At 36.0% G+C, this 25,240-nt stretch overlaps 1 protein-coding gene across 1 annotated transcript in view; it reads left to right on the top strand.

Moving 5' to 3' along the window:
- The window catches only part of mnat1 (MNAT1 component of CDK activating kinase), a 169,989-nt gene that overhangs the window by 50,527 nt on the left and 94,222 nt on the right, over nucleotides 1-25,240 (top strand). The window contains exon 6 of the mRNA XM_028822074.2: nucleotides 9,982-10,110. Within this exon, the coding sequence (XP_028677907.1) occupies nucleotides 9,982-10,110 (129 nt within the window). The remainder of the gene's footprint in view (nucleotides 1-9,981; nucleotides 10,111-25,240) is intronic.

Here is a 25,240-nt window from a genome sequence, read left to right as displayed (position 1 = left end):
AAGTAAACTTGCTTGAAAAGACACACAAGAATCAGTTAGGCTTTAGTAATACCGTTTTATGAGTTTCTTTGAAGTTTACTAGTATATTACAAAGTGATGGCGTACAAAATGTAATAACTGTAACAAATAAAGGTGCACTAAACTGTTTACATATATCACAGATTATCCTTAAATTGGGATATATATCTGAGACGTCCTTTATCAGTTTTTTATTTTTATTTATTTTTTCATAATCTTGTAACTACTATAGAGATTTGTTTGTCATGCAGGCACACAGTGTTTTTGGGCAGATGGGGATTTATAGCAGTTGAAAGTTAGTGAACATACTGTTGTGTACAGTGTTATTCCCTACTTTAGCACAAACCAGATACATAAGTATGCACCAATAGTTCATTCTGAGGACATTTATAAAAATCCATAACAAGTAATAAACACATGAATGTCCATTTCCTTATCATGTACTCTAGCAGTGCAAAACCTTTAGTATATTTTGTTGGCATCTTTTGATTCATGATAGAAAGCTACCACTGTCATAAACCTATGTATGGAATGCTATAAATTTCTTACATGTGTTCAGACAATTAGAAATCATTTGTATATCATTTATATATCAGACCAGCAAAGAGTCAGTGTGGATAAAGGGAATTTCCATCATCGTGATCAGGGCCGTGGAGTCAGAAGCAATTATTGGGTTACTGGGGTTGGAGTCGGTAAAAATGCACCGACTTCAGACTCTAACTAAATGTAAATTGTTGTATAATGTGTTAAAATTCACAATTTCACACATACTGATTTGATTAATCTATTTTTTTTCTTCCAGACTTTTGATAAAAATATAGCTTCTTTTTTATTTTGTAAGTTTAGTGTAGTCTTTTAATGTTACTCAGTGTTTATAAGGCACAACAATGTTGTTACAGCCTTTAAACTTGAACTATAATGCTAAAAAGCAGCTTGATAATTCACCCTGGCAGTGAATGAAATACCTTGTATCTTGCATGTTGTGTGCTTTTATTCAACATAAAAAATATATTAATCGAATTACAAATAGAGGAGTTGGAGCTGATGGTACCAGAAACTGAGGAGTTGAAGTTAGAGTTGAAGGTTTTATGTACCGACTCCACAGCCCTGATCATGATGTGTACTAGAGTAACAAATCAACTCTGTATATTTCCCATTTCACAAACTAGCTTACACCTGTTTTTATTAATGTGTGAAAACATATCCAGTCAATATTGACCAGCTGTCATTCAGGCATAATTTGAACACTTCTATGCAATTATTCCTTCCATCTACGTATTTAGGCCAAGAATTTATGTTAATGAAAACTGTTCCAGTCACTTCATTATACCACTTTAATCAAATAAATTCAATAGTAAATTGTCTAACATTTATTCAATAAGTTATACGTTTGCATTTTTTATTAAGACATTCCAGATATACTGGTGAAGACTTAACTTTAAAACATGATAAAAAAGTTTCCTTTTTGCAGAATAACAAATTTTGACAGCTTGTTTTTCAACTCAAAAGGAGTTAAGTGTCAGATTATGTGCATTATGATGAAATTTATATAAAAAGAGCATTATCACATAATTGAAAATACATTTATTTGGATCATGTGTATCATGTAACCTTTTAACCTGTGCTAGTAAGTCATTAATTTTTCGTCAGGCCTCATGGCTCATTTTTTGACTTGTGACTTTCTGTTTTTGTATTAGTTTTTGTAACATTTTCTCCATTCATCTCAGTAACTTACTCCCATGTTTTTTCCCCTCACTTTTAAGCAATGAGTTAAGTTTTTTTTTAGACCATGTAGAAGTCCTGTGTCTTCAGACTTTTTTTAGTGAAAAAACACCATGATATCTGCCTTCTATCCACAAATAAAAATTGGAAGGATATAATAATAAGGGTCACTTTTTGCCTGCACTGACTGAAATCCAGGGGCATTTATAAACAAAACAGTGTATTTTGAAAAATACCTATAATAATGTTTTTTTACCTTATCAAAATAATAAAATTGGTAATTTAGTGTTATCAATAGCAAAAAAGATACAAGTAAGGAGTATGTAGTTTGTGACAATTTCCTTTTTACTGGGAAAAAATAAAACCTCACTAATGAGCAATATTTGGTCAATTCAACAAGAAAAAAAACATGTTTCATTAGCCAATAGTAGTACAAGTGTTTCAGGCCAAGAACCAACAGAAAAAAGAAGATTTTTTTTTATAGTCACTTGTTGATGTAGTTCTACATTTAAAATTAACACATTTATTTTAATAGAGATATTTTTTTGAAAAATACTCAAATTCCAATTTGGTGTTGCTGGATTTGCATTTCAAAGACCAGGATTTCAGCCAGTTATCTTCAATAAATGTTTAGCCATGAAAGTAGCATAATGATGAGCAGCCAGACCACACTGAAGCAGCAGAAGCCACATGTATCACTGGCCAAATGAAATTAAAGTATTGCAGTGGTCAGAGGTGTGGTCTTTCCAAGTTGATACCAAAGTGAATTTAAAAGAGATAGGTGGAACTGGAGAGATCAGGTTTAAAGATGTGTAGAGTGAGAGGTTGGTAACAATAAGCAAATGGAAGCTGAGTAGGAAGGAATGACATTACAGTGAAAGGTGTGCTGTATGGTAGTACTTTTAGACCCATTCATCACTGATCTAAGCTCATTTTATAGTGCAGATGTCAGTCAGGATTCTGGCTGTTCATACAGTGTTCTCCACATTATAAACTTTAAGGGTATTTTCATACATTTCAGTCACACCATGTAGAAATGACAACTTTTTTTCTACATGGTACCCCCATTTCAGGGCACCATAATGTTTGGGCCATAGCAATGACAGGTCTGTTAAAGCCGTTGCATTTAGTACTTTGTTGCATATACCTTGCATGCAATCACTGCTCAAAATCTATGATTCATAGACATTACCAGGTGCTGAGGATCTTCTTTGGTGATGCTCTGCCAAGTCTCTAATGCATTCATCTTCAGCTTCTGCTTGTTTTGAGGGCTTGTAACCCTAAATTTTAGCTTTGAAAAACTCCTGTGTTGCTTTCAAAATGGGTTTGGGATCATTATCTTTTTGTAGAATAAAGTGCCGTCTAATGAGTTTGGAAGAATTTTCTGGAAATTGAGCATATCAGATGTTTCTATACACCTCAGAATTAATTGTGCAGCTGCCATCAGCAGTTCCATCATCAATGAAGATAAGCGTGCCAGTACCTGTAGCAGCCATACTGTACATGCCATAACACCTCCTCCACCATGTTTAATGGATGAGGTGGCATGCTTTGGATCTTGGGCAGTTCCTCTATATCTCCACACTTTGATCTTGCCATCACTCTAATACAGGTTCATCTTTGTCTCGTCTGACCACAAGACCTTTTTCCAGTATTCTGCAGGCTCTTTTAAATACTTCTTTTGCAGACTGTAATCTGGCCATCCTGTTTTGTGGGTAGTGGTTTGCATCTTACAGTGTGACCTCTGTATTTCTGTTCATGAAGTCTTCTGCATTTAGTCGTTTCTGACACATACATATCTTCCTATTGAAGAATGTTTCTGATTTGTCGGACGGGAGTATGAGGCTTTTTCTTTACCATAGTGAGGAATCTTCTGTCATCAACAGTGGAGGTTTTACTTGGCCTACCAGTCCCTTTGCAGTTAGTGAGGTTACTAGTGTGTTTTTTTTTTTTTCCTTCTTAATGATATTCCAGACAGTTGATTTAGGTAATCCTAAGGTTATACTGATGTCTCTAATGGGTTTTATTCTTGTTTTTCAGACTCATAATGACTTATTTGACTTTCATTGGCATAGCTCCTTTCTTCCTGTTGAATAAGGAAAACTTCAGGCTTCAAAGGTAGTCTATATGTAGAAGCAAGACTAGTTATCTTATGCCTGCACTCATAAACACATGTGAAGGCAATTGTCCCAAATATTATGGTGCCATAAAATGGGACTGGGAGTTCATGTATAAAAAATGTCAATTCTACCTGGTGTGACCAAAATGTATGCAAATACCCGTAAATTAAAGTCTGCAATGTACTCTTTGTTACTAATATTATGTGGAGGTATTTTTTTTGCCCCTGGCCTTGTGTTTTAAGGGACAAAATGATTTAATTAGATTTCATCTATGCCCCTAATTATTTTCGAGGTTGATCTTATGCAACACACTGCAATACAGCAGAAAAGAAAATAAGTCACTCAGAAAATGAGCATGAGTAAAATTTCCAATCTAATTGCAAGTAAATTTGCTAATGTGCCCTTGAATTTGAGTTAAGTATAAAAAATATATCTGGTGAGGACTTAAATTTCCTTTTGGTTATGCAGTATATTTTGAAAATATAGTTCTTAGTAATTTTGATAAAATATAACATAAAGAAAAAGGGCAACATGTCCCAATAAAACTATTGTGCCACCATACATGCTGATTTCCCCTCACTTGATCGTTTTACATGTATCTCTTTTGCAAATCAAAGACATGCCTGAGATGTAAAATGTATAGCATGTTAAAGCAACATGTAAGTATCTCGTAATAGATACCATGGTATTGCATGTTAAAGTTTGGAAGAAATCTAAAACTCCTGAAACAAAATTATGTCCCTAGGCCATCAACTGAAATTACAAGTAAATATGATGATTTTTCTATTTTTATTTTATTGTTTAGTTGGTTCTAACTATACAAATGAAATCTGAAACTTTGATAAATAATCTGAATGATAAATACATTTTATGTAGTAATTGTCATGTCATGTCCTAAAACATTGGACATGAATCCTTAATAATGAAAAAAATGAAAGAGAAAACTATTAATTATTATGACTTGTGTTGTGTTGTTGAAGCTACTGCTTTTTCTCTATTCCACCGTTTTTAAATACACAAATAAATAAATGACTCAATGATATCCAGGGAGTTTTGGCGATTAAAAAAAGATAGAGACATAAATGGTAAACTGCCACCAAATGGTAAACTGCTTTAGTGTCAAGTCTGGTTTCTAAAAATGTTGTTCCTTGCATTTTTTAATAACTTTCCTGTAGTTAATGCTTTTGATCATCTCTCAAATTTTTGATTTATTCAGTTCAGTTATGTCTTCATTGTTGAATATAATTCATATGTGGTATTGCTCTGTGCTGTGTATGACTACATCTAATCCATTTGTTTTTGTTTATAATACGCAGCCAGCGTTTTGTGTTCTTTTATAAGAGAACTAAAAATAGATTTTAAGCATTGACTCTCCCAAGAAGGCCACCCATAACTGTATCCAAACAGTGTTATGATTATTGCCTGATGTAACATAAACTTGTTCTAGTAAGGTATCATGTCAATGCAGTAGAAGATGAATTAAGTTTCTTCTTTTTAATTTTTATTACGAGTGTGTTGTTTTTTTTTATTTCTTTTTGTAGTGAGTTCACTGCGTCATGGAAGACCTGCAGTTCTTCAGAGCTTCGAGGCTTAGACTGTATTATGGGATTCACTAGTATACTAACAGAATTAAAGACACAATCAGATCAAATATGACATTAACTCAGTTGATCCAGTCTTCATTTTTTTTTTTTGTTTCTAACTGTAGGTTTTCCATTATGCTGTTGAATTTCATGTTAGTTTTGTCTTATGAAGGTTTAAACATATGTTGGAATGTGGTTCTTTTCCCTCTGCACATTGTTTGACATCCTTTGGAGTACTGGGAATATTTCATCTATTTATTCTGTACTGTTTTGGTTAACTACAACATTGTTGCATTTGTATGTTCTTCCAGTGTGTGTGAGCTTCCCTCCAGGTACTCAGGTTTTCTATGCACTTCTGCAGGCATGTGCAGTTTGGATTATTTAGTGTGTGTGTGTGTGTGTGTGTGTATATGTATATAATTGAATTGGCCCTGTGATGAACTGTCAAGGATTGTTCCCTGGTTTGTGACTGTTGTTGCCGGGATAGGCTATGACCCTGAATTGGAACAAGAAGGCTTGTTACATATGGTTCATCTAAGAGTTACTTTAATAATCATTAATTATGTTTGTCTTTTTCAGATTTATTCCTGCTTAATTCATGGAAGTGTTTTGTCTACACTAGCAGTTTAAGACAGTCCTGTTATAATAGTTCTAAAAAAAAATTAGGGGATGTTTGAGCTGAAGAAAAAGCCATTTTATATTATTGTAATGTTCATAGGATGTGCATGTTTTATAACATTTTTGTAGATTAATGATATTTGCAAAATGTCAAAATTATATACTGTTTTTTTAAATTTTCACCCATGAAATCTTTCCCTTGATGTATGGTGCCAAACAACTATTAGAAGTATACAAAAAATGTATTGTTCTATCCTTTCTTTTGACCTTTAGTAACAGTTAAGTCATTGAAGAACTCAATTTGTGAATAAAGAAAGATGAGAAAATATCATGACAGTATAAAGGCAGAATATGATTAGACACATCAGCTTAATGCTGCAATTGAGCTGTGCCTGAAACAAAATGGGCTCCTCCATAAGCAATGGGTTTTTTGTTTGGACCCATTATAATGTATGTTGTTTCTAACACATGGTGTTCTGCATGTGATAAGTAATTGCATTAGAATGTAGCTATGTTATGTGAGGAGAAATATATATAATATGTGTGTTTAAAAATGTCTGTCTGTCTGTCCGCTTTTCATTAGAGAACTACTTAATGGATTTATATCAGGTTTTATCTATAATTTGCTTGAACATTCCGGCTGATTTTGTGAGTTCTCTCATCTTGTTAAGTATCATAGTTCACTTGCGGTACTGATTTATTTGCATGAATCTGAGAAAGATGCTGCGGGCCGAACGGAGGGGGCGGAGCCCTTCTCACTCACGTGCCAGCCTCCGTTTGAGCCGGTCTGCCTCTTGACACATGTTGGAGCGTACCTTGCCTCTGCTTACCTAGCGATACCTGTTTGTTCAACAGACATTATTATCTACTGTACAGATTTTTATGGAGTAACATTTGATATTTTTGAGAGAGAGAGAGAGATCAGAGCTAAGTGTGTTTTAGAGTGTAGCTGCTGATTGCCAGAGATATCATGATCAGTGATCGTGAGTCCTTTCTTCTGACGGCGAACAATCTGCGCACTGTCCTCTCTAATGCTAAAAACATGAAATCAACAGCAGAAACACGAAACGCAGTTTATAGCATTCCATGCAGTTCTTGCCTAGCAGTATACATAGGACAAACTTCAAAAAGAATCGCAACACGAATACATGAACATCGCAATGCCATCAGAAGAAAGGACTCATGATCACTGATCTACACGCATACTAAATCAACAGGCATGTGGAAGATTTTGCTGTGAACAGACAACCTGCGGTCAAAGGAGCTCTCCATGCAGGTGAAAGAAGCCATCTGCGAAAACAGAAAAAACCCATCCGAGAAATTGCTACAATATTACGAGTGGCAAAATCTACAGTTTGGTACATCCTGAGAAAAAAAGCAAGCACTGGTGAGCTCAGCAATGCAAAAAGACCTGGACGTCCTCGGAAGACAACAGTGGTGGATGATCGCAGAATCATTTCCATGGTGCGAGGGAGACCCCTTCACAACAGCCAACCAAGTGAACAACACTCTACAGGGGGTAGGCATATCGATATCCAAGTCTACCATAAAGAGAAAACTGCATGAAAGTAAATACAGAGTGTGCACTGCAAGGTGCAAGCCACTCATAAGCCTCAAGAATAGAAAAGCTAGATTGGACTTTGCTAAAGAACATCTAAAAAAGCCAGCACAGTTCTGGAAAAACATTCTTTGGACAGATGAAACCAAGATCAACCTCTACCAGAATGATGGCAAGAAAAAAGTATGGAGAAGGCGTGGAACAGCTCATTATCCAAAGCATACCACATCATCTGTAAAACACGGTGGAGGCAGTGTGATGGCTTGGGCGTACATGGCTGCCAGTGGCACTGGGACACTAGTGTTTATTGATGATGTGACACAGGACAGAAGCAGCCGAATGAATTCTGAGGTGTTCAGAGACATACTATCTGCTCAAATCCAGCTAAATGCAGTCAAATTGATTGGGTGGCGTTTCATGATACAAATGGACAATGACCCAAAACATACAGCCAAAGCAACCCAGGAGTTTATTAAAGCAAAGAAGTGGAAAATTCTTGAATGGCCAAGTCAGTCACCTGATCTTCACCCAATTGAGCATGCATTTCTCTTGTTGGAAGACTAAACTTCAGACAGAAAGGCCCACAAACAAACAGCAACTGAAAGCCGCTGCAGTAAAGGCCTGGCAGAGCATTAAAAAGGAGGAAACCCAGCATCTGGTGATGTCCATGAGTTCAAGACTTCAGGCTGTCATTGCCAGCACAGGGTTTTCAACTAAGTATTAGAAATTGACATTTTATTTCCAGTTATTTAATTTGTCCAATTACTTTTGAGCCCCTGAAATGAAGTGATTTTGTTAAAAAAAATGCTTTAGTTGCCTCACACTTTTATGCAATCGTTTTGTTCACCCCACTGAATTAAAGCTGAAAGTCTGCACTTCAACTGCATCTGAGTTGTTTCATTTAAAATTCATTGTGGTAATGTACAGAATCAAAATTAGAAAAAAGTTGTCTCTGTCCAAATATTTATGGACTTAACTGTGTATATATAGATATACATATATCTATATCTATATCTGTCTATATGTATAGATATAGATATAGATATGTATAGAGATATATACTGATACTGTATTTGGTCAGTTTTTGATGCCTTTTTATAAGTTAACTTAATATTTAGTCTTATGAAACATATTTTAAAAATACCACATAAAAATGTCTTATATGTGTTTATAGCTGCGTTTATCTAAAATTACAAGTTCTGCAGCTTTTAGTTCACTTCATAGGATGATTCAAGCACCAGTGTGACATGTTCAAATAGTTCCACATACCTAAAATCTTAGTTTTAAAGTTTTAGTAAAATTTCAAAGACAAACAGTTCACACAAAAAGAGAGAAAAAACTGATATTAAAGTTCTATTTAAGGCTTATATATCTTGTTTCATTTCACTAAGTTTGGTCATACAGTCATGGTTGCGGCACACTAAGCATATAAGCATGTTAAACACGGTCAGAAAACTGTATGCCATCTCATGTTTACAAACATATCTAATAGTCCATGCTCTATGAGTAAGACTATTTTCTAACTGGCTTAATTAGCACTCTGTTCCACAGGTGGTAAAAAGCAATACTGTACCATATTCTAGGTAGCTTATAGGCAGCTATATTCTATTACTGAAATTAAGCAAACACTATATGAATTTAACATCAAGCATTAATTTTGTAAGAATGGCTCACACTGTCTGAATCTGTGGAGCAACAAAATGTAATATGGGCTTTATTCACAGGCTTTTGAGGAATGTTTCCTACCTTATGTCCAATGCTGACAAGATACTCATTGACTTAGTCTCACCCTGAATTATTTACACTGGGTTGTAAATGGTTAGTTGGATGGAATGGCATCAGAAAGGTCTAATAATGTTTTTGTCAAAAAACCAATTCGTTTAGTTTTGTGCTGTAAATAGCAATTTAATATTATTTTTTTCCATCATTTTTTCAGCTATTTCATGGATCTTAAATCAGCTCAAATGTCCCAATGAACCATGGATTCCATCAGAGATTCATTCAGTGCAGATTAAATCTTGACAGGGTACATTTATACATGGTTAATTAGTAATCCATTAACATAATCGGCACATCTTTGGCAATGTGAGTTGAACACCAATGCAGACACAGTTTTCTTACAGTATGTAAGAGAAAAACACCTTTATTTAAATTCAAATTAATTTTTTTGTTTCATAGTCACTTGTTTAGAATGTTCTTTGAGGGGAAACTGACTTGGGGATGATGTTTATAGTTTGCTTTTGTTGATTTGTGTATTTTGACTTTTACTTTATTCCAGGTTTTAGATATTATGTATTTTATAATTCACTAGAGTTTCAGCTTTGTTGTTTCTTAATCTATTTTTAATTCTTGTATATTATAGGAAAACTCCAAGCTTCCAGCTGCTGTGTTGCTGGCTCAACACAAAGATCGTGCTGCTCAATTGGAGACTCAGATTGAAAAACAGAGCCAAGTATTGCAGCCTTCTAAATTTTCTACTGGAATCATAATGGCAAGTTTTGTGTTTTATGACCTCTTTTCCTTTGTTGTGTTCAAAGAATTCTTTTTAAGTGTGACTTGCTCATTATCTGGCTTACCTTATTTTGAAGTTTTAGTCATGAAGCATCTAATAATGTGATTTTTATACTAATTTCTATAATTAAATAATTAGTACTGTGTTGTAATGGATCATGATTCCAATGTTTGAATCCCACATCTGTCAGTCTGAGGTGCTCTTTCTCTGCAGCTGTTTCCTGGCTTGTGTCTAGTGCTGCTGGGTAGGCTTTTGCCCTTCACAACACTGAACTGGATATGAAAATGTTACATTAAATTTTAATATATAAATTCATTAATGCCTCAATATGTAGTGATTTTCTAACTCCAATGTGGGGGCTTCGATTCTCTTCAGAGTTTTTAGCATGTTTCAGTGGACCTAAACCTGAGTTGTACAATTTTTTTTTTATTTAAACTGACTTCTACAAAGCCCCATATGGTCAGCTTTTTATAGAATCCAAGAGATCCTTGTACAAAAAGTAATAATATCTAGTGCAACTTAATTGATACAATTTTTTAAAAAGTTGATGTTTCTAAAATATCCAACTTTCAAGCTATGATGAAAGACATTGACACTAAGTTGCCAATGCACTCCAGGAGCAACAAGATGAACAGTTATATGATATCTGATGTTTTTCGGAGGGAATTCAGTAGACATCTGAGTAAAGTATTGGTCATTAAGTACAATATTATATTCTTGGTGTATTTCAATACATTAATATTTTGTATTATACAGGTGTGCATTGGACACTTGTATATTGTATGCCTGATGGTACTGATAATTAGGATTATAGTAAAGCATTCTGCTTTAAATATCAGGAAACTTCTAGACAAGTTAAATGTTACTTGCATATTTTCAGTTTGTTTCCAGTAGTAGATCTGTGGTGATTAATGGAAATATGTTTGTACACTTGATAAAAAATCCTTTTTGAATATTCTGCATTTAATATGTTGTGATGAGGGATCTGGTTGGGACTTGTCACTCAGGGCAAGGGTTAGGTCATAATAAGACATCCTGACAAACATTCCTCTGGCACTGATTACATTGTTGGCCTTAATAATGGTTAAAAGGTGTTATCTCTTGGGTGAAGGTATGTCCCATAATTATGCAAGATGTCACACACTGTGTGGTATTTTTCACTTAACTTAATATTTAACATGATTGCCTGACCCTCTATTAGTGTGTTGTGTGTCATCAGAGGGAGGTTGTAGTAGATGGTTCCAGGCTAAGTTAGATGGAATGATTCAGGAGGATATAGTCATATTGGCCTGGAGCTCCCTCAACCCAATAAGTACAAGCAGGGTGCCACTGTATGATGTTCAAGACACCCTGCTACCTTTTGGATAGATTTTGCTTGGTCCTTTAATGGAGCTGCAGTGTTTAGAAGTTAAGGGACACCGGGAGTACCTATATGGACTTTAATAAAGCTATAATGGAGACCCCAGGAGAATTCTTGACCTCCAGAAGTTATCCCTGGCACATGCCAGGAAGTGAATCGTGACTAGTATTAATATAAGATAAGGGTTGAACTGGTGGTACGAAGAGAAGACAGAGGTAGGTGATGAGGTGTAAAATATGAGCAGGAGGAAACATGTTAAGTTGCCATTTCATTGTCCAAGTTGACTAGCATCTCTTCCTGACAGGTAGGCAACACCCTACGTTAGCAAGGCTCAATGCAGCTGTAGGTTTATTCTGCTATTTTGAAATTATTCTGTGCTGTTATTCCTACAACACCCAGTACACATATGTCATTATTATTTTTGTTATGATAATAAAAAAATTTATAATATGATTTCCTTAGCATTTTTTTTTGGTTTGATGCTGTTTCAGAAGCACATATTATTATCCTCAATGTATATTTTTTAATGATTCTGTTACTGTTCATCAAGAAGTGAAAATAAAAAAAAAAGCAAAGCTGCCACAATATCAAACAATTTGTGACTTCAAACTATTTGAGAAGCGGGAACACTTGTTCTATTATTTATTTTTTATCTCTAGAAACTAAATCAGTTTTGATACTTAAGACAAACTCTTCCAATTCCTGGTATGATTGTTTTCATACTGGAGGTTGTAGTTTCTTAAGAATAACTAATAAAGGTTACTGCCATAAAGGTCACATCTAGAGTATGTAATGCTTAAATGTCAATGGTTATCATAAGTAAAATGTATCTAAATGCAAAGCTGTAAAATCTTACATTGAACATACTTGAAAGAATAGAAATAGTGCTTGAAGCTTAATAAAAGGTTCACCTGTGTTTTACATACCCCATTCATCGCACAGAAATTGAGAACAGATATTTGGAAAGGGAATGGAGACATTTTAGTTTTGTTGTGATATGGTTCTCTTTTTTTCTGCTGTTTCCAGGACCCTTTCTTGGTAGATGTGTATTTTGTTTGGCATATTGGATGATGTAGAACCCAAATCTAATATTTAATTTTACTTTCAAAGTGTTTCTCGAGACGTTAAACTTAACTGGCATGCTTACAACAACAACATTTATTTATATAGCACATTTTCATACAATTAATGTAGCTCAAAGTGCTTTACATGATGAAGAAAGAGAAAAAAGACAGAGTAAGAATTAAAATAAGAGAACACTAATTAACATAGAATAAAAGAATGGTCCAATGGTCAGGGAGGACAGAAAAAACAAAAAAAAAAAAAAACTCCAGACGGCTGGAGAAAAAAATAAAATCTGCAGGGGTTCCAGGCCATGAGACCACCCAGCCCCCACTAGGCATTCTACCTAACATAAATGATCAGTCCTCATTGTATTCAGGGTTTTCATGGAAGGACTTGATGATGACGGTCACATGGACTTCTGGCCTTTAATCCATCAATATGGGGACATCATGGTGCTTTGATTAGGTGGTGGTGGCGGCGCAGGTCGCCACCACAGAAAACCGGAAAAAGAACAGAAGAGAAAGTAAGGGTTAGTACGGATTTTGGAGCTACCATGAATAGTAATGTAATTAATTGAATATGCAGAGCATCAGGATTAAATTAAAATGAAGTTATGAGAAAGCCATGTTAAAGTAATGTGTTTTTAGCAGTTTTTCCTGCAACACTATTATTGTTTTCTTATGTGTGCTGTGACATCGCCCACACAATGTATGAAGGTCAGTACTGGGCACTTCTGGTTATGCAACATTGCATAAATACACATACACTTGGTATGTGTATTTAGTGTTTCCTTGTTGTGTATTGATTCTCAGCTTTGTTAAGACCTGTGAACTTGGTTATCATTTTTTGTTTAAGTAAACCTTCAGTCGGTTAATTACAATTTTATTTTTCTGTAGTTTTTGCCAGTTTCTTATCCTGTGATCTCTTTTCAATATTACCTGTCCTTCTAACACATCAGGCAGAATACAAAATTTGTCTACTCAGAGGGACAAGTATCATAAAGAGGACTGTCTTTGATACTAGACAAGACTGCAGAACAGTGTCTCATAAAGATGAGATACTGTATGTGTGATGGTGTGTTGATCATTTGACTACAAACCCCAAAGGCATAGTGGTAATACACTGTCTGTCCAAAAAAAAAGTCACCACCAAAAAAAAAGGTCACACACTCTTAATATTTCGTTGGACCGCCTTTAGCTTTGATTACAGCACGCATTCGCTGTGGCATTGTTTCGATAAGCTTCTGCAATGTCACAAGATTTAGTTCCATCCAGTGTTGCATTCATTTTTCACCAAGATCTTGCATGATGGGTACATCACTTCTTCTGCCTCTCTTCTTACCCTGATGCGCCCATCACTCTGGAACAGGGTAAATCTAGACTCATCAGACCACATGACGTTCTTCCATTGCTTACGGCTATACAGCTGTTCAGTCCCAATCCCTTGAGTTCCTTTCGCATGGTGTGTGTAGAAATGCTCTTACTTTCACTATTAAACATAGACCTGAGTTCTACTGTTGTTTTTCTTCGATTTGATTTCACCAAACGTTTAAGTGATCGCCGATCACGATCATTCAGGATTTTTTTTCCGGCCACATTTCTTCCTCGAAGATGATGGGTCCCCACTATCCTTCCAGTTTTTAATAATGCATTGGACAGTTCTTAACCCAATTTTAGTAGTTTCTGCAATCTCCTTAGATGTTTTCTCTGCTTGATGCATGCCAATGATTTGACCCTTCTCAAACAGACTAACATCTTTTCCACGACCACGAGATGTGTCTTTCGACATGATTGTTTAAGAAATGAGAAGCAACTCATTGCACCAGTTGGGGTTAAATAACTTGTTGCCAGCTGAAAGATAATCGCCCATGCAGTAATTATCCAATAGGAGGCTCGTACCTATTTGCTTAGTTAAATCCAGGTGGCGACTTTTTTTTTTGGCCAGGCAGTGTAGAAAGGTACAGTATATGCCAACATCAGAACACAGGGCTGAAAAGTGAAGGCTATTTATTAAGACGATGAGGATGTAAAGATTGAAGGTAAAGGATTAAAACGTGCCATCAAAATAGATTGTCAAATGAGAAACTTAGCATGGCAGTTCTTTCTATTAATGACATCCAGACAGTGGACTTCAACAAATTAGTAGACATATTTGCTAAAGGTCAAAATAACAGAATATTAATCTTGATACAGTTGTATGATGGTTTTAAATGATACCCTTATGGCATTCTTTAAAATACGGTGCAAGTGTTACCATAGAAAATGGTGTTCATTGGGGATAATAGTGTTCCATAATATTATATACATTCTGTATGCAAGTTAAAACACATGCAGCAAAATTTTAATGCAATTTAGAAACACCTTCACTTACAGAGCATTTTGTTTCTGTTTGGGTGGAATATCAAGTTGGCACTTGTTATTTATATTACATTCAAGCATGATTATGTTCTATTCAGTGCAAGTGAAAAGTTTCTAGTTGTTCCATCCATTGCAAGAAAAGCTTATTAGAATTCATTCGTACACATTGGACTTTATTCTCTACAATGCAGACAAGAAGGCAGGGGTTAGTTGTGTTTGATGTAAACAAGCAATGCTTCCAAGATTCTTCTGTTCTAAGCAACTGGGCAAACATGGTTTTAATTCAATTTCTATCTGCTTCAGAATCCAGACAACTTGAAGAATTGTATCTGTCCATGGGGATAACCTAGAGATACTCATTATTAAGAAGTAACCGTGATAGATGCACTAAAAATTAAAGCAAATGAACAAAGAGATAGACCTGTCTTTAAAGTGTGTCGTGTTTATTGTAAAGGTTTCTGTTGCTATTTGTCAATGTGTCTGTTGCACAGTATATGGTTTACAATTCTATGAAGAAAGGAACTTAGCTAGTACAGGGATTAAGAGTAAAAAAAATAACCTTGGTTATATAGAATGTTTCATTATGAATTATGTTTTTAGCATGTATTATGTACCTGGTTATTTATTTATTTTTTTTGGTCTTCATGTTCCCTAGTAGCTAGATACTGTGCCTATATCGTGCCCTGGAAAGAAAAGAAAACTTGTGCCATTACTGTGGTTGGGGCATATTCTTAGGCATGATGGGCTACTAAGAGATATCATTGAACGGAGATTAGAAAGGTAAAGGTTTTGAGGAAGTCTGAAAATGTTTCAGCTGGATAATATTAAAGAGAATGCAACATGTGTGAAGAGGACAGTGCAAGACAGAAAAAGTTAGAATTGGCATTACATGACAAGGGCCTGTCTACAGACAGAACACTAATAAATGAATAGGCTGTTTACAATGTGTAATTACTTTGTCAATGCTGTAGTTTAATTGCTGTCTTATAAAGCAAATCAGCAATGTTAGCTGAGCAAGACACAGTCATTGGCTTTGGTAATTGAATGGCTGTTGTTTTAAGAGACAATTTTTTTTAATTTTTGTTTTTTGCTTGAAATCATTTTTATACAGGGTTACACAATAACTCATTGGTTTGCAGCACATTTACCTGTTAACTCTAGGGACCTGATTTTTATTCTCTGTACAGTTTATGTATCATATTAAGGGTTTACCAGGTATTTTAACCATATCTGCATGGATTTGACCAGTTTCTATCTATATCTCAGATTTGTGCATTTGAGGTTAATTGGAGACTATAACTTGACTTGAAACGAACGGTAGAGAGAATTTTTGTACCAGCAATTGGTATTTCCTACTTTGCTCTCAATGCTGCCAGCACTTCACGATAAATCCTGGAAAATGCAGGCTTGGCAAATGGACTGATAGGGGTTTATGGTGTTTTTTTTTGTATTGCTGTTTCTCTTTCTGAAAGGCACCTTGATAGGAAACATTTTGTATAAAATAAGCTCTGTGAATAATATGTCTCTTCTTCAGGATGTTGCTCTGTTAGTGTTCATGTTGTAGTACTAGGGTGTTGTACCGTGTTAGCCAATAAAAGGTGTCATTTTGCTTGACTTCTCACTACATTCATAATGGCTAACTAAAAGGATTACAATATGCAAGCTTTCGAGGCAACACAGGCCCCTTATTCAGGTAAGATGTAATACAGAAACTGGAGTTCCCTGTGTTTATATAGACACCAGGATAGATACAACATTGGAAAACCTTTAAGTGAGTTGAAACACATAATTTTAAATAAAATCTATTATTTGCATTGTTAATACAAACTGATTTATGTCAGCCTATTTACCGTAGATACTCGCGTATAAGTCGAAAAATTTATGCCTTAAAATTCATTCAAAAAAACAAAATCGACTTATCCGCGGGGCAACACAATTGTCCATAGAATTTGGGTACACTCAATTGTACACTCAATGCTTCACGGTGTTAAGTCACCGGTCATCTGCCGTTTCCCATGGTCTTTGAAATAATTATAAGCCAGCAATACTATTGCTAATTAGCTAGTTTTTTTCTAATTTCATTAAATAATTCTTTAAACTGTGAAATACTTGACTTTGAGCATTAGCTTTTGCAGGTTTTGGATAACAAACATACCATTAGCTGACACGTGCAACCAGATTTGGAATCAAAAGAACCAAGGCAATGCACGCTATAAATGCGATGCAAGTGCAGCCCGTGATTCAAAAAATTTCTCTGCCTACCTGTTTGTCTCGTCTGACAGTAGCTGAAAAGCACCATCAGGAGAGAGCAGCCTGAAGTAGTCCAGCAGTGTGTGATCTGTCGTGTCCAACAGTAAGCCATGCTGTCTTGTGAAGTCCGGTAGCCAGTTCGGCTCCCATGGATCAATGTTTGGGTATTCCTCACACGCGAACCTTGCCGTAGCTGCATCGGCTGCACAAATGTGTTCAGCTGGCATCCAATCAGCTGGCGCGGCATCGGCTGGTGTCCAATCAGCTGATGCCGGCTTCTCACTCTCTTGCTCGATTCCTGATCATTGTCAATAAAATCCGATTCTGAAAAATCAGTCTGACTCAGCAATAATGTGCAAAACATCGTCTGCCGAGTATTTTCTTTTCTGCACTCGCTTCGCTCCCTTGTGACATATCGACGCCATCTTGCCTTTGTTTACATTTCGCAACTCACGCACATGCAAGGGTTAGTTGCTGAGTCAACGAGTCTAGCATTCCTCCAAGCACAGAGGGAATGCCTGTGACGTGACAGTGAGTTTTGTCGCCATTAACAGCTGATTGTCGCCCTCTATCTCTGATAGCTGTCAAGTTTTACCCTCGACTTATACGCGGGTCATAACAAATTTTGTAATTTTCGGCTTAAACAATACACTCGACTAATCTGCGAGATTGACTAATACGCGAGTATCTACGGTAATACCTATCAAGAGACAACAGAAGAAGTGTTGAGATCGTATTTACTGTTAATATTGTGTATATGTTTTGAAGCAAGTTTATAAAGTCTTTTTTTTCCATGGTATTTGACTGCTTTTGTTTTGCTGACTGTATGTGACTAAGGTTGGTTTCTACAAAGGAAGAACAATTAATTTAATAAGTATTGTGAGAATTATAACTAACTTTAACTGGAATTGTAGGATCTACTCTAGTTTTCTCTTTGAGAAAGAATCCAACTTTCCCTTTTGCCGTTTGTTTTTTTTGTGCAATTGTCCATTTAGAAAACGTGTGAGTTTCTAGGTCTTGTTTGTGTACCACCAGTGCATTTTCTTCACTTACATGAAGATTGGCTGTTGAAAAAAACCTGACAGCTCCAAGCATTGAATTGTGAATTTCAATAAAGTATGAATCCAAGTTGCTTGTGCAGAAAATAAACCTACACAATATATTGCAACCTGAGATCAGAAGTTGTGTATTTTAAGCATTACTGGTAATAAGATATGCAACAAAGAATTCCAATGTACTTGTAATAAATAGTAATAAAATTTTGTGCTTTTATGTAGGTTATATGTTGATCTGGGGAATATTATGGTTTTTAAAGTATTGCACATATCATTATTGGGAAGTATTACAAGTAAAGCTATTTTTTTGTTTTTGAATGTTAATGTCACAGCAATGTGCATGTCAATATAATGAAAAAAGTAATTCAAAAAGAGGTTTAAAATTATTTTATCCTACATGTTTTCTGTTTTATCATAACCATAAATTCTGTTTATTGTCTATACAATAACATCCACAGTTCTTCATTTTCAAGTGTTGGTTGAATGATTTCAAATCCTGCCCGCCCTTAGTTATGAAAACAAAACCTTGCAGGAAATGGATTAGTGCAGTAATACTTTCTTGGCCTAGCAAAGTTAGTTTATATTTTCCATACGTCTGATACATGAATCATCAAGAGGATCGCTTTTTTATGTAAAATTCTTTTCTGTTGCTGCCAGGGATTTAGCATTTTCTTTTGCTGTCTCAGACTCAACTTTTTTTTTTTTCTGCAGAATGGAGTTATGAGGCATAATGGCTGGGATTTAGTTTGGCCTAGTATGTCTAGTGATATAAAAGAAGAAAAATAATCATATTAGGACAGCTGTTTTAAGTTTGCAGGTGTTTATGAAATAGAGAAACACTCTGCTTCTCCGAATAGCTGTTTCTCTAAAGAAAGATGATAGTTTAATAGCACCATGACAATAAGTGTTTTATAATAAATGAATTCATTGCAAATTTATTAAAAGGAAGGAAAAAAAACATCAAAAGACTGTTTTTTGGACTGTCCCTTAAAAGCACTGTGAAGCTCCTTAGAACTGTTATTTGACTAATTATTACAGAATGTGTAAACCCATAATTAACTTGCAGTTGATGGGACAGTTCAAATTGTAAACAAACTCAAACAACAAGATTATTAGTGGTATTGCTTATCATGTTATAAAAAATTTTTTTTCTTTTTAATTTCTTTCTGTGATTAGTATTCAGGTTTGTTTAACTTCAACCAATAACAGCATTTTTATATGTAAAAATGTTTACTATATGTTTTAATAATAATAATAATACATTTTATTTAATAGGTGTCTTTCTTAGTACTCAAGGTCACCTTACAATAAAATTAAACAACATTAGTAAAATAAAAAGAAGAGAATGATAAATCAAAAAGCAATAATTAGCAAACAAAGATAACATGCAGTAACAGTGCAAAATTCACAATTGGTATGCCAGTTTGAAAAGATAGGTTTTGAGGGTAGTTTTAAACTGTGCTATTGAATCGAGCTGACGTATATGAGAGGGAAGAGAATTCCAGAGTTGAGGAGCACTATGAGAGACGCTTGAGCTCCCATAGAACTGAGTTTGATGTGTGGTACAGAAAGTAGAGTTGCAGATGAGGATCTGAGTGAGCGAGAGGAGTGTAAGTCTGTAGGAGATCAGTGAGGTAGGGGGGAGCAAGGTTGTGGAGAGCTTTAAATGTTAATAGCAATATTTTCTATTGTATTCTGTAGTTAACAGGGAGCCAGTGAAGTTGAGAGAGAATAGGTGCAATATGTTCAGTGGATTTAGAACAGGTTATTATCCTGGCAGCAGAATTTTGAAGAAGTTGTAAGCAATGGATAAGTTTTTGTGGGATGCCAGATAGAATAGCATTACAGTAATCTATACGTGAGGTGACTAGAGCATTAACCAATACTTCAGTACTGTGTTGGGTAAGAATGTTTCGGAGATGGAAGAAGGCAGTCCGAGAAATGTTACTTACAGTGCATCCAGAAAGTATTCACAGCGCATCACTTTTACCACATTTTGTTATGTTACAGCCTTATTCCAAAATGGATTAAATTCATTTTTTTCCTCAGAATTCTACACACAACACCCCATAATGACAACGTGAAAAAAGTTTACTTGAGGTTTTTGCAAATTTATTAAAAATAAAAAAACTGAGAAAGCACATGTACATAAGTATTCACAGCCTTTGCCATGAAGCTCAAAATTGAGCTCAGGAGCATCCTGTTTCCCCTGATCATCCTTGAGATGTTTCTGCAGCTTAATTGGAGTCCACCTGTGGTACATTCAGTTGATTGGACATGATTTGGAAAGGCACACACCTGTCTATATAAGGTCCCACAGTTGACAGTTCATGTCAGAGCACAAACCAAACATGAAGTCAAAGGAATTGTCTGAAGACCTCCGAAACAGGATTGTCTCGAGGCATAAATCTGGGGAAAGGTTACAGAAACATTTCTGCTGCTTTGAAGGTCCCAATGAGCACAGTGGCCTCCATCATCTGTAAGTGGAAGAAGTTCGAAACCACCAGGACTCTTCCTAGAGCTGGACGGCCATCTAAACTGAGCGATCGGGGGAGGAGGGCCTTAGTCAGGGAGGTGACCAAGAACCCGATGGTCACTCTGTCAGAGCTCCAGAGGTCCTCTGTGGAGAGAGGAGAACCTTCCAGAAGGACAACCATCTCTGCAGCAATCCACCAATCAGGCCTGTATGGTAGAGTGGCCAGATGGAAGCCACTCCTTAGTAAAAGGCACATGGCAGCCCGCCTGGAGTTTGCCAAAAGGCACCTGAAGGACTCTCAGACCATGAGAAAGAAAATTCTCTGGTCTGATGAGACAAAGATTGAACTCTTTGATGTGAATGCCAGGCGTCACGTTTGGAGGAAACCAGGCACCGCTCATCACCCGGCCAATACCTTCCCTACAGTGAAGCATGGTGGTGGCAGCATCATGCTGTGGGGATGTTTTTCAGCTGCAGGGACTGGGAGACTAGTCAGGATAAAGGGAAAGATGACTGCAGCAATGTACAGAGACATCCTGGATGAAAATCTGCTCCAGAGCGCTCTTGACCTCAGACTGGGGCGACGGTTCATCTTTCAGCAGGACAACGACCCTCAGCACACAGCCAAGATATCAAAGGAGTGGCTTCAGGACAACTCTGTGAATGTCCTTGAGTGGTCCAGCCAGAGCCCAGACTTGAATCTGATTGAACATCTCTGGAGAGATCTTAAAATGGCTGTGCACCGACGCTTCCTATCCAACCTGATGGAGCTTGAGAGGTGCTGCAAAGAGGAATGGGCGAAACTGGCCAAGGATAGTGAATAGGCTGTGAATACTTACGTATATGTGATTTCTCAGTTTTTTTATTTTTAATAAATTTGCAAAAGCCTCAAGTAAACCTTTCTCACGTTGTCATTATGGGGTGTTGTGTGTAGAATTCTGAGGAAAAAAATGAATTTAATCCATTTTGGAATAAGGCTGTAACATAACAAAATGTGGTAAAAGTGATGCGTTGTGAATACTTTCCGGATGCACTGTATATGGGAGGAAAAAGAGAGAGTACTGTCTAGAATGATGCCCAGGCTCTTAACTTGGGAAGAGATATTTGTGTTAATATTGTTAATTAAAATAGAAGAATGGTTACCCTTCGCAAATGTAGATTTAGAGCCAAAGAGGAGCACCTCAGTTTTATTGCTATTTAGTTCGAGAAAATTGTGAGTCATCCATGTCTTTGTCTTTTAAACATGCTGTAAGAGTATCTGTAAGGAAAACAGAAGTGGATTTAGTGGATAGATATAGCTGCGTGTCATCAGCGTAACAATGAAATTTAATACCATGGTGCCAGAAGATATTACCTATTGGGAACATATAAATGAGAAAAAGAAGCGGCCCCAAAACAGAATGCTGAGGAACTCCCTGAGTAAAAACTGCATTCTCAGATTTAAAGCCTTTTATTTGAACAAATTGTTTCCTATCAGTGAGGTAGGAAGAAAACCACTGGAGGACAAGGTCACTGACTCCAAACTAGCTAGACGTTACAAAAGTATCTGATGGGATATGATGTCAAATGTGGAGCTGTGGTCAAGAAGCACAAGAATTGATAAAAGTCTCATATCAGCTGCCGGGAGAAGATCATTTGTGATTTTGACCAGGGCAGTTTCTGTGCTGTGTTTAGGACGAAACCCAGATTGAAACTGTTCAAAAGGGTTATTTTTGAAAGATGGGACTAGAGTTGGGAAGCAACTATCTTTTCGAGAACTTTAGATATAAATGGAACATTTGAGATAGGCCGATAATTGTTAGGGATATTTGGGTCTAAACAAGTTTTTTTCAGAATTGGAATATTTGAGACTGTTTTTAGTGAGAGGGGGACCGTACCTGTAGTAACGGAAGAGTTAACTATAGCAGTTATCATGAGGGAAATATGTGACAGGACTTAACAAAGCTTGTAGGTATTGGATCTAATTGGCATGTGGAAGAATTAGATTTTGTTATACAGTAAGCTCAGAGATATTATTTTCAGCTGGTAAACTGATATCTGAGAATACGGTAGTTGGTTAAGGGAATATGGGTGATAGTAGAGAGTATGTCATTTTCTGCAGAAATAGAGGAAGCAAGTTGCAGCTGGATTTTTTCAATTTTTTGAGTTGAAGAAATCCAAAAAAGTGCAGCAGTATTTAACATAGAGGCTATGGTAAGCGACATTTTCTGGTGGAGTAATTAGCCTTTTCATTGTAGAAAAAAGAGCTCTAGTATTATTCCCTCCTGTATTGATAATGTTAGAATAGTATACAGTTTTGGCAGCAGAGAGAGCATTTTTGTATTTTAACATATGATTTGAGTACATTTCCTTGTGTACAACAAGACCCGTCTTTTTAGCTAGGCGCTCCAACTGTCAGCCCATGGCTTTGAGCTGATGGAGTTCAGATGTAAACCAGGGAGCAGTGCGAATAAATGAAACAGTCCGTGTTTTTAAGGGGAGCTTGTGTATCAAAGGCAGAAGACAGAGTAGCATTGTAATAGTCTACTAATTCTGATGGTGTGGTAGTGAAAGGAGAAACAGGCTGGGATTGCAATAAATCTATAAGGGTCTCTGGGTTTACATGCTTGACATTACGAAATGAAATTACACGCTGAACCTTTGCTTTACTGAGAGGTAAGCTAACATCAAATATGATCATTTTGTGATCTGAGATAGGTAATTCAGTAGGAATAACTTTGTGAGGTTTGATACCAGAGCAGCAAACTAAGTCAAAAATATGGCCTTCATTATGAGTTGAAAAGTTGGCATATTGAATTAAATTAAAACAGTCAAGGATTTCATTAAAATCATTTGTCAGTGCACGTCAACGTGTATTTTAAAATCACCCATGAGGATGGCATTAGTAGACATTGCACACACAGTTGTTAAAATAGTAAAAAGATCTATAATAAAAACACTTGATAGTTTAGGAGCTCTCTATAAAACAGAAATTATAATAGGTGAAGGTCCGCAGAGTTTGCCAGCTAACACAGTTCAAAGCATGGATACGGTGGAAGAGGTATCGTTGATTATTTTAGGTGTTTGTGGTGTATTATTGAGAGACCGCCTCCCCTCCTCGAAGAAGTTTTAGAATTAGATATTCATTTTAAATGTGAAGCTGTGTGTTTTGCATTTTATGTATTCATCAGTAAGTCTTCTATAGTTATGACTTTAGTAAGACTTGGTCACCATACATCTTATAGCCCATGACTCCCACACAGAATAGTTGTAGGCTGAATTACTGTTCTACTCTGACAAGTACCAGAGTGCCTGTGGATGAAAAAAAATCCCCCTTTAATGCAGATTCAAAATGTTAAATGGTGTAAGAAAATGTATGTTTTCTATGGGTGCTACAAGGCCTGCTTTTCTTTTTGTTGCACTGTAGTAAATACTGGCAAAGCCTAAGTTTAAATTATGTAGTGTTCAATTCTGAAACATTCTGCAGTTTGGAAATGTCTCTTTTCAATGAGGCTGCTAACACGTTCATTCAAATGGGAGGAGGGCAGTGTCTTGCTGGCACATAATTTTAAAACTTTAACATGCATTTTATTTTAATATTAAACTACCCAAGTATTAAAACCTTCTTTGGACATTGGCCATCTTACAAGATATATATCATTTTATTTTCCTTTTTATAATTTTTTTTTTTTAGCAGTCGCTCACATTTTCTTTCTGAATTGTTCACATTAACAAAAAGAAAAACACTTTCAGGCTCAGTAGCTCAGTCAATGTTCTGTAGATTATAATATAAACGTTTGCTTAAATTTAACTAAAGTTGATATTTATAATCTGACAATTTCATTTCATCCATACATTCATCTATATTTTAGCCTGCTTACTGAAGTACAAATTTGCAGGGCAAAGGAAATGTACTGTGGCAGCCTGAGTGGTAAGCCTGGATGAGACCCCAGCCTTTCACTGAGCAGGCTTTCTCATACCAGTTGCCAGTTAACATATCTTCCTTGTCTTTGAGAGGTAGGATGAAACTAGAGAGTCATGACAGAGAAACTGAAAATATTTGCAAACACAACACCAACAGTGGCAGAATCAGGAATCTGACTTTCATTTCTGCAGCTTTAATGCAGTGGTAATATCTACAACTTTGCTTTCTCATTTTAATTCACTATAAATAACAATTTAATCATAAAGTGATTCCTTCTCCAAGCTATGCATGGTGTACTCTTGGAGTTAGGAATTTTCAAGGATATGTGCCAGAAGTAATATACTGTACATGATGAAACTACCAAGAAATGCTTGACAGTACTGAAATACACAAGATTGTAACTAAAATTCCATATATTATATCACTGTAAATACAAAAGTACTCTACTTTATGTATTCTTAGCTACAGTATGTGTGAGAAAATGGCTGACAAAGATGTATTGATTTCACAATGTAAGGTGATTGACTTTCTTGTGGTACAGGGAACTTACCTTGTTGAGATCTGCAAAGATTAAATTTAAGACCTCATCACAGAGAATCAGTGTGGGACAATTGGAGAATGGTAGTATAGACTGGAATGGAG

Source organism: Erpetoichthys calabaricus, chromosome 16 (assembly GCF_900747795.2).
Source record: "Erpetoichthys calabaricus chromosome 16, fErpCal1.3, whole genome shotgun sequence".
Classification (NCBI taxonomy): Eukaryota; Metazoa; Chordata; class Cladistia; order Polypteriformes; family Polypteridae; genus Erpetoichthys; species Erpetoichthys calabaricus.
This window is presented reverse-complemented; position numbering and strand designations above follow the sequence as displayed.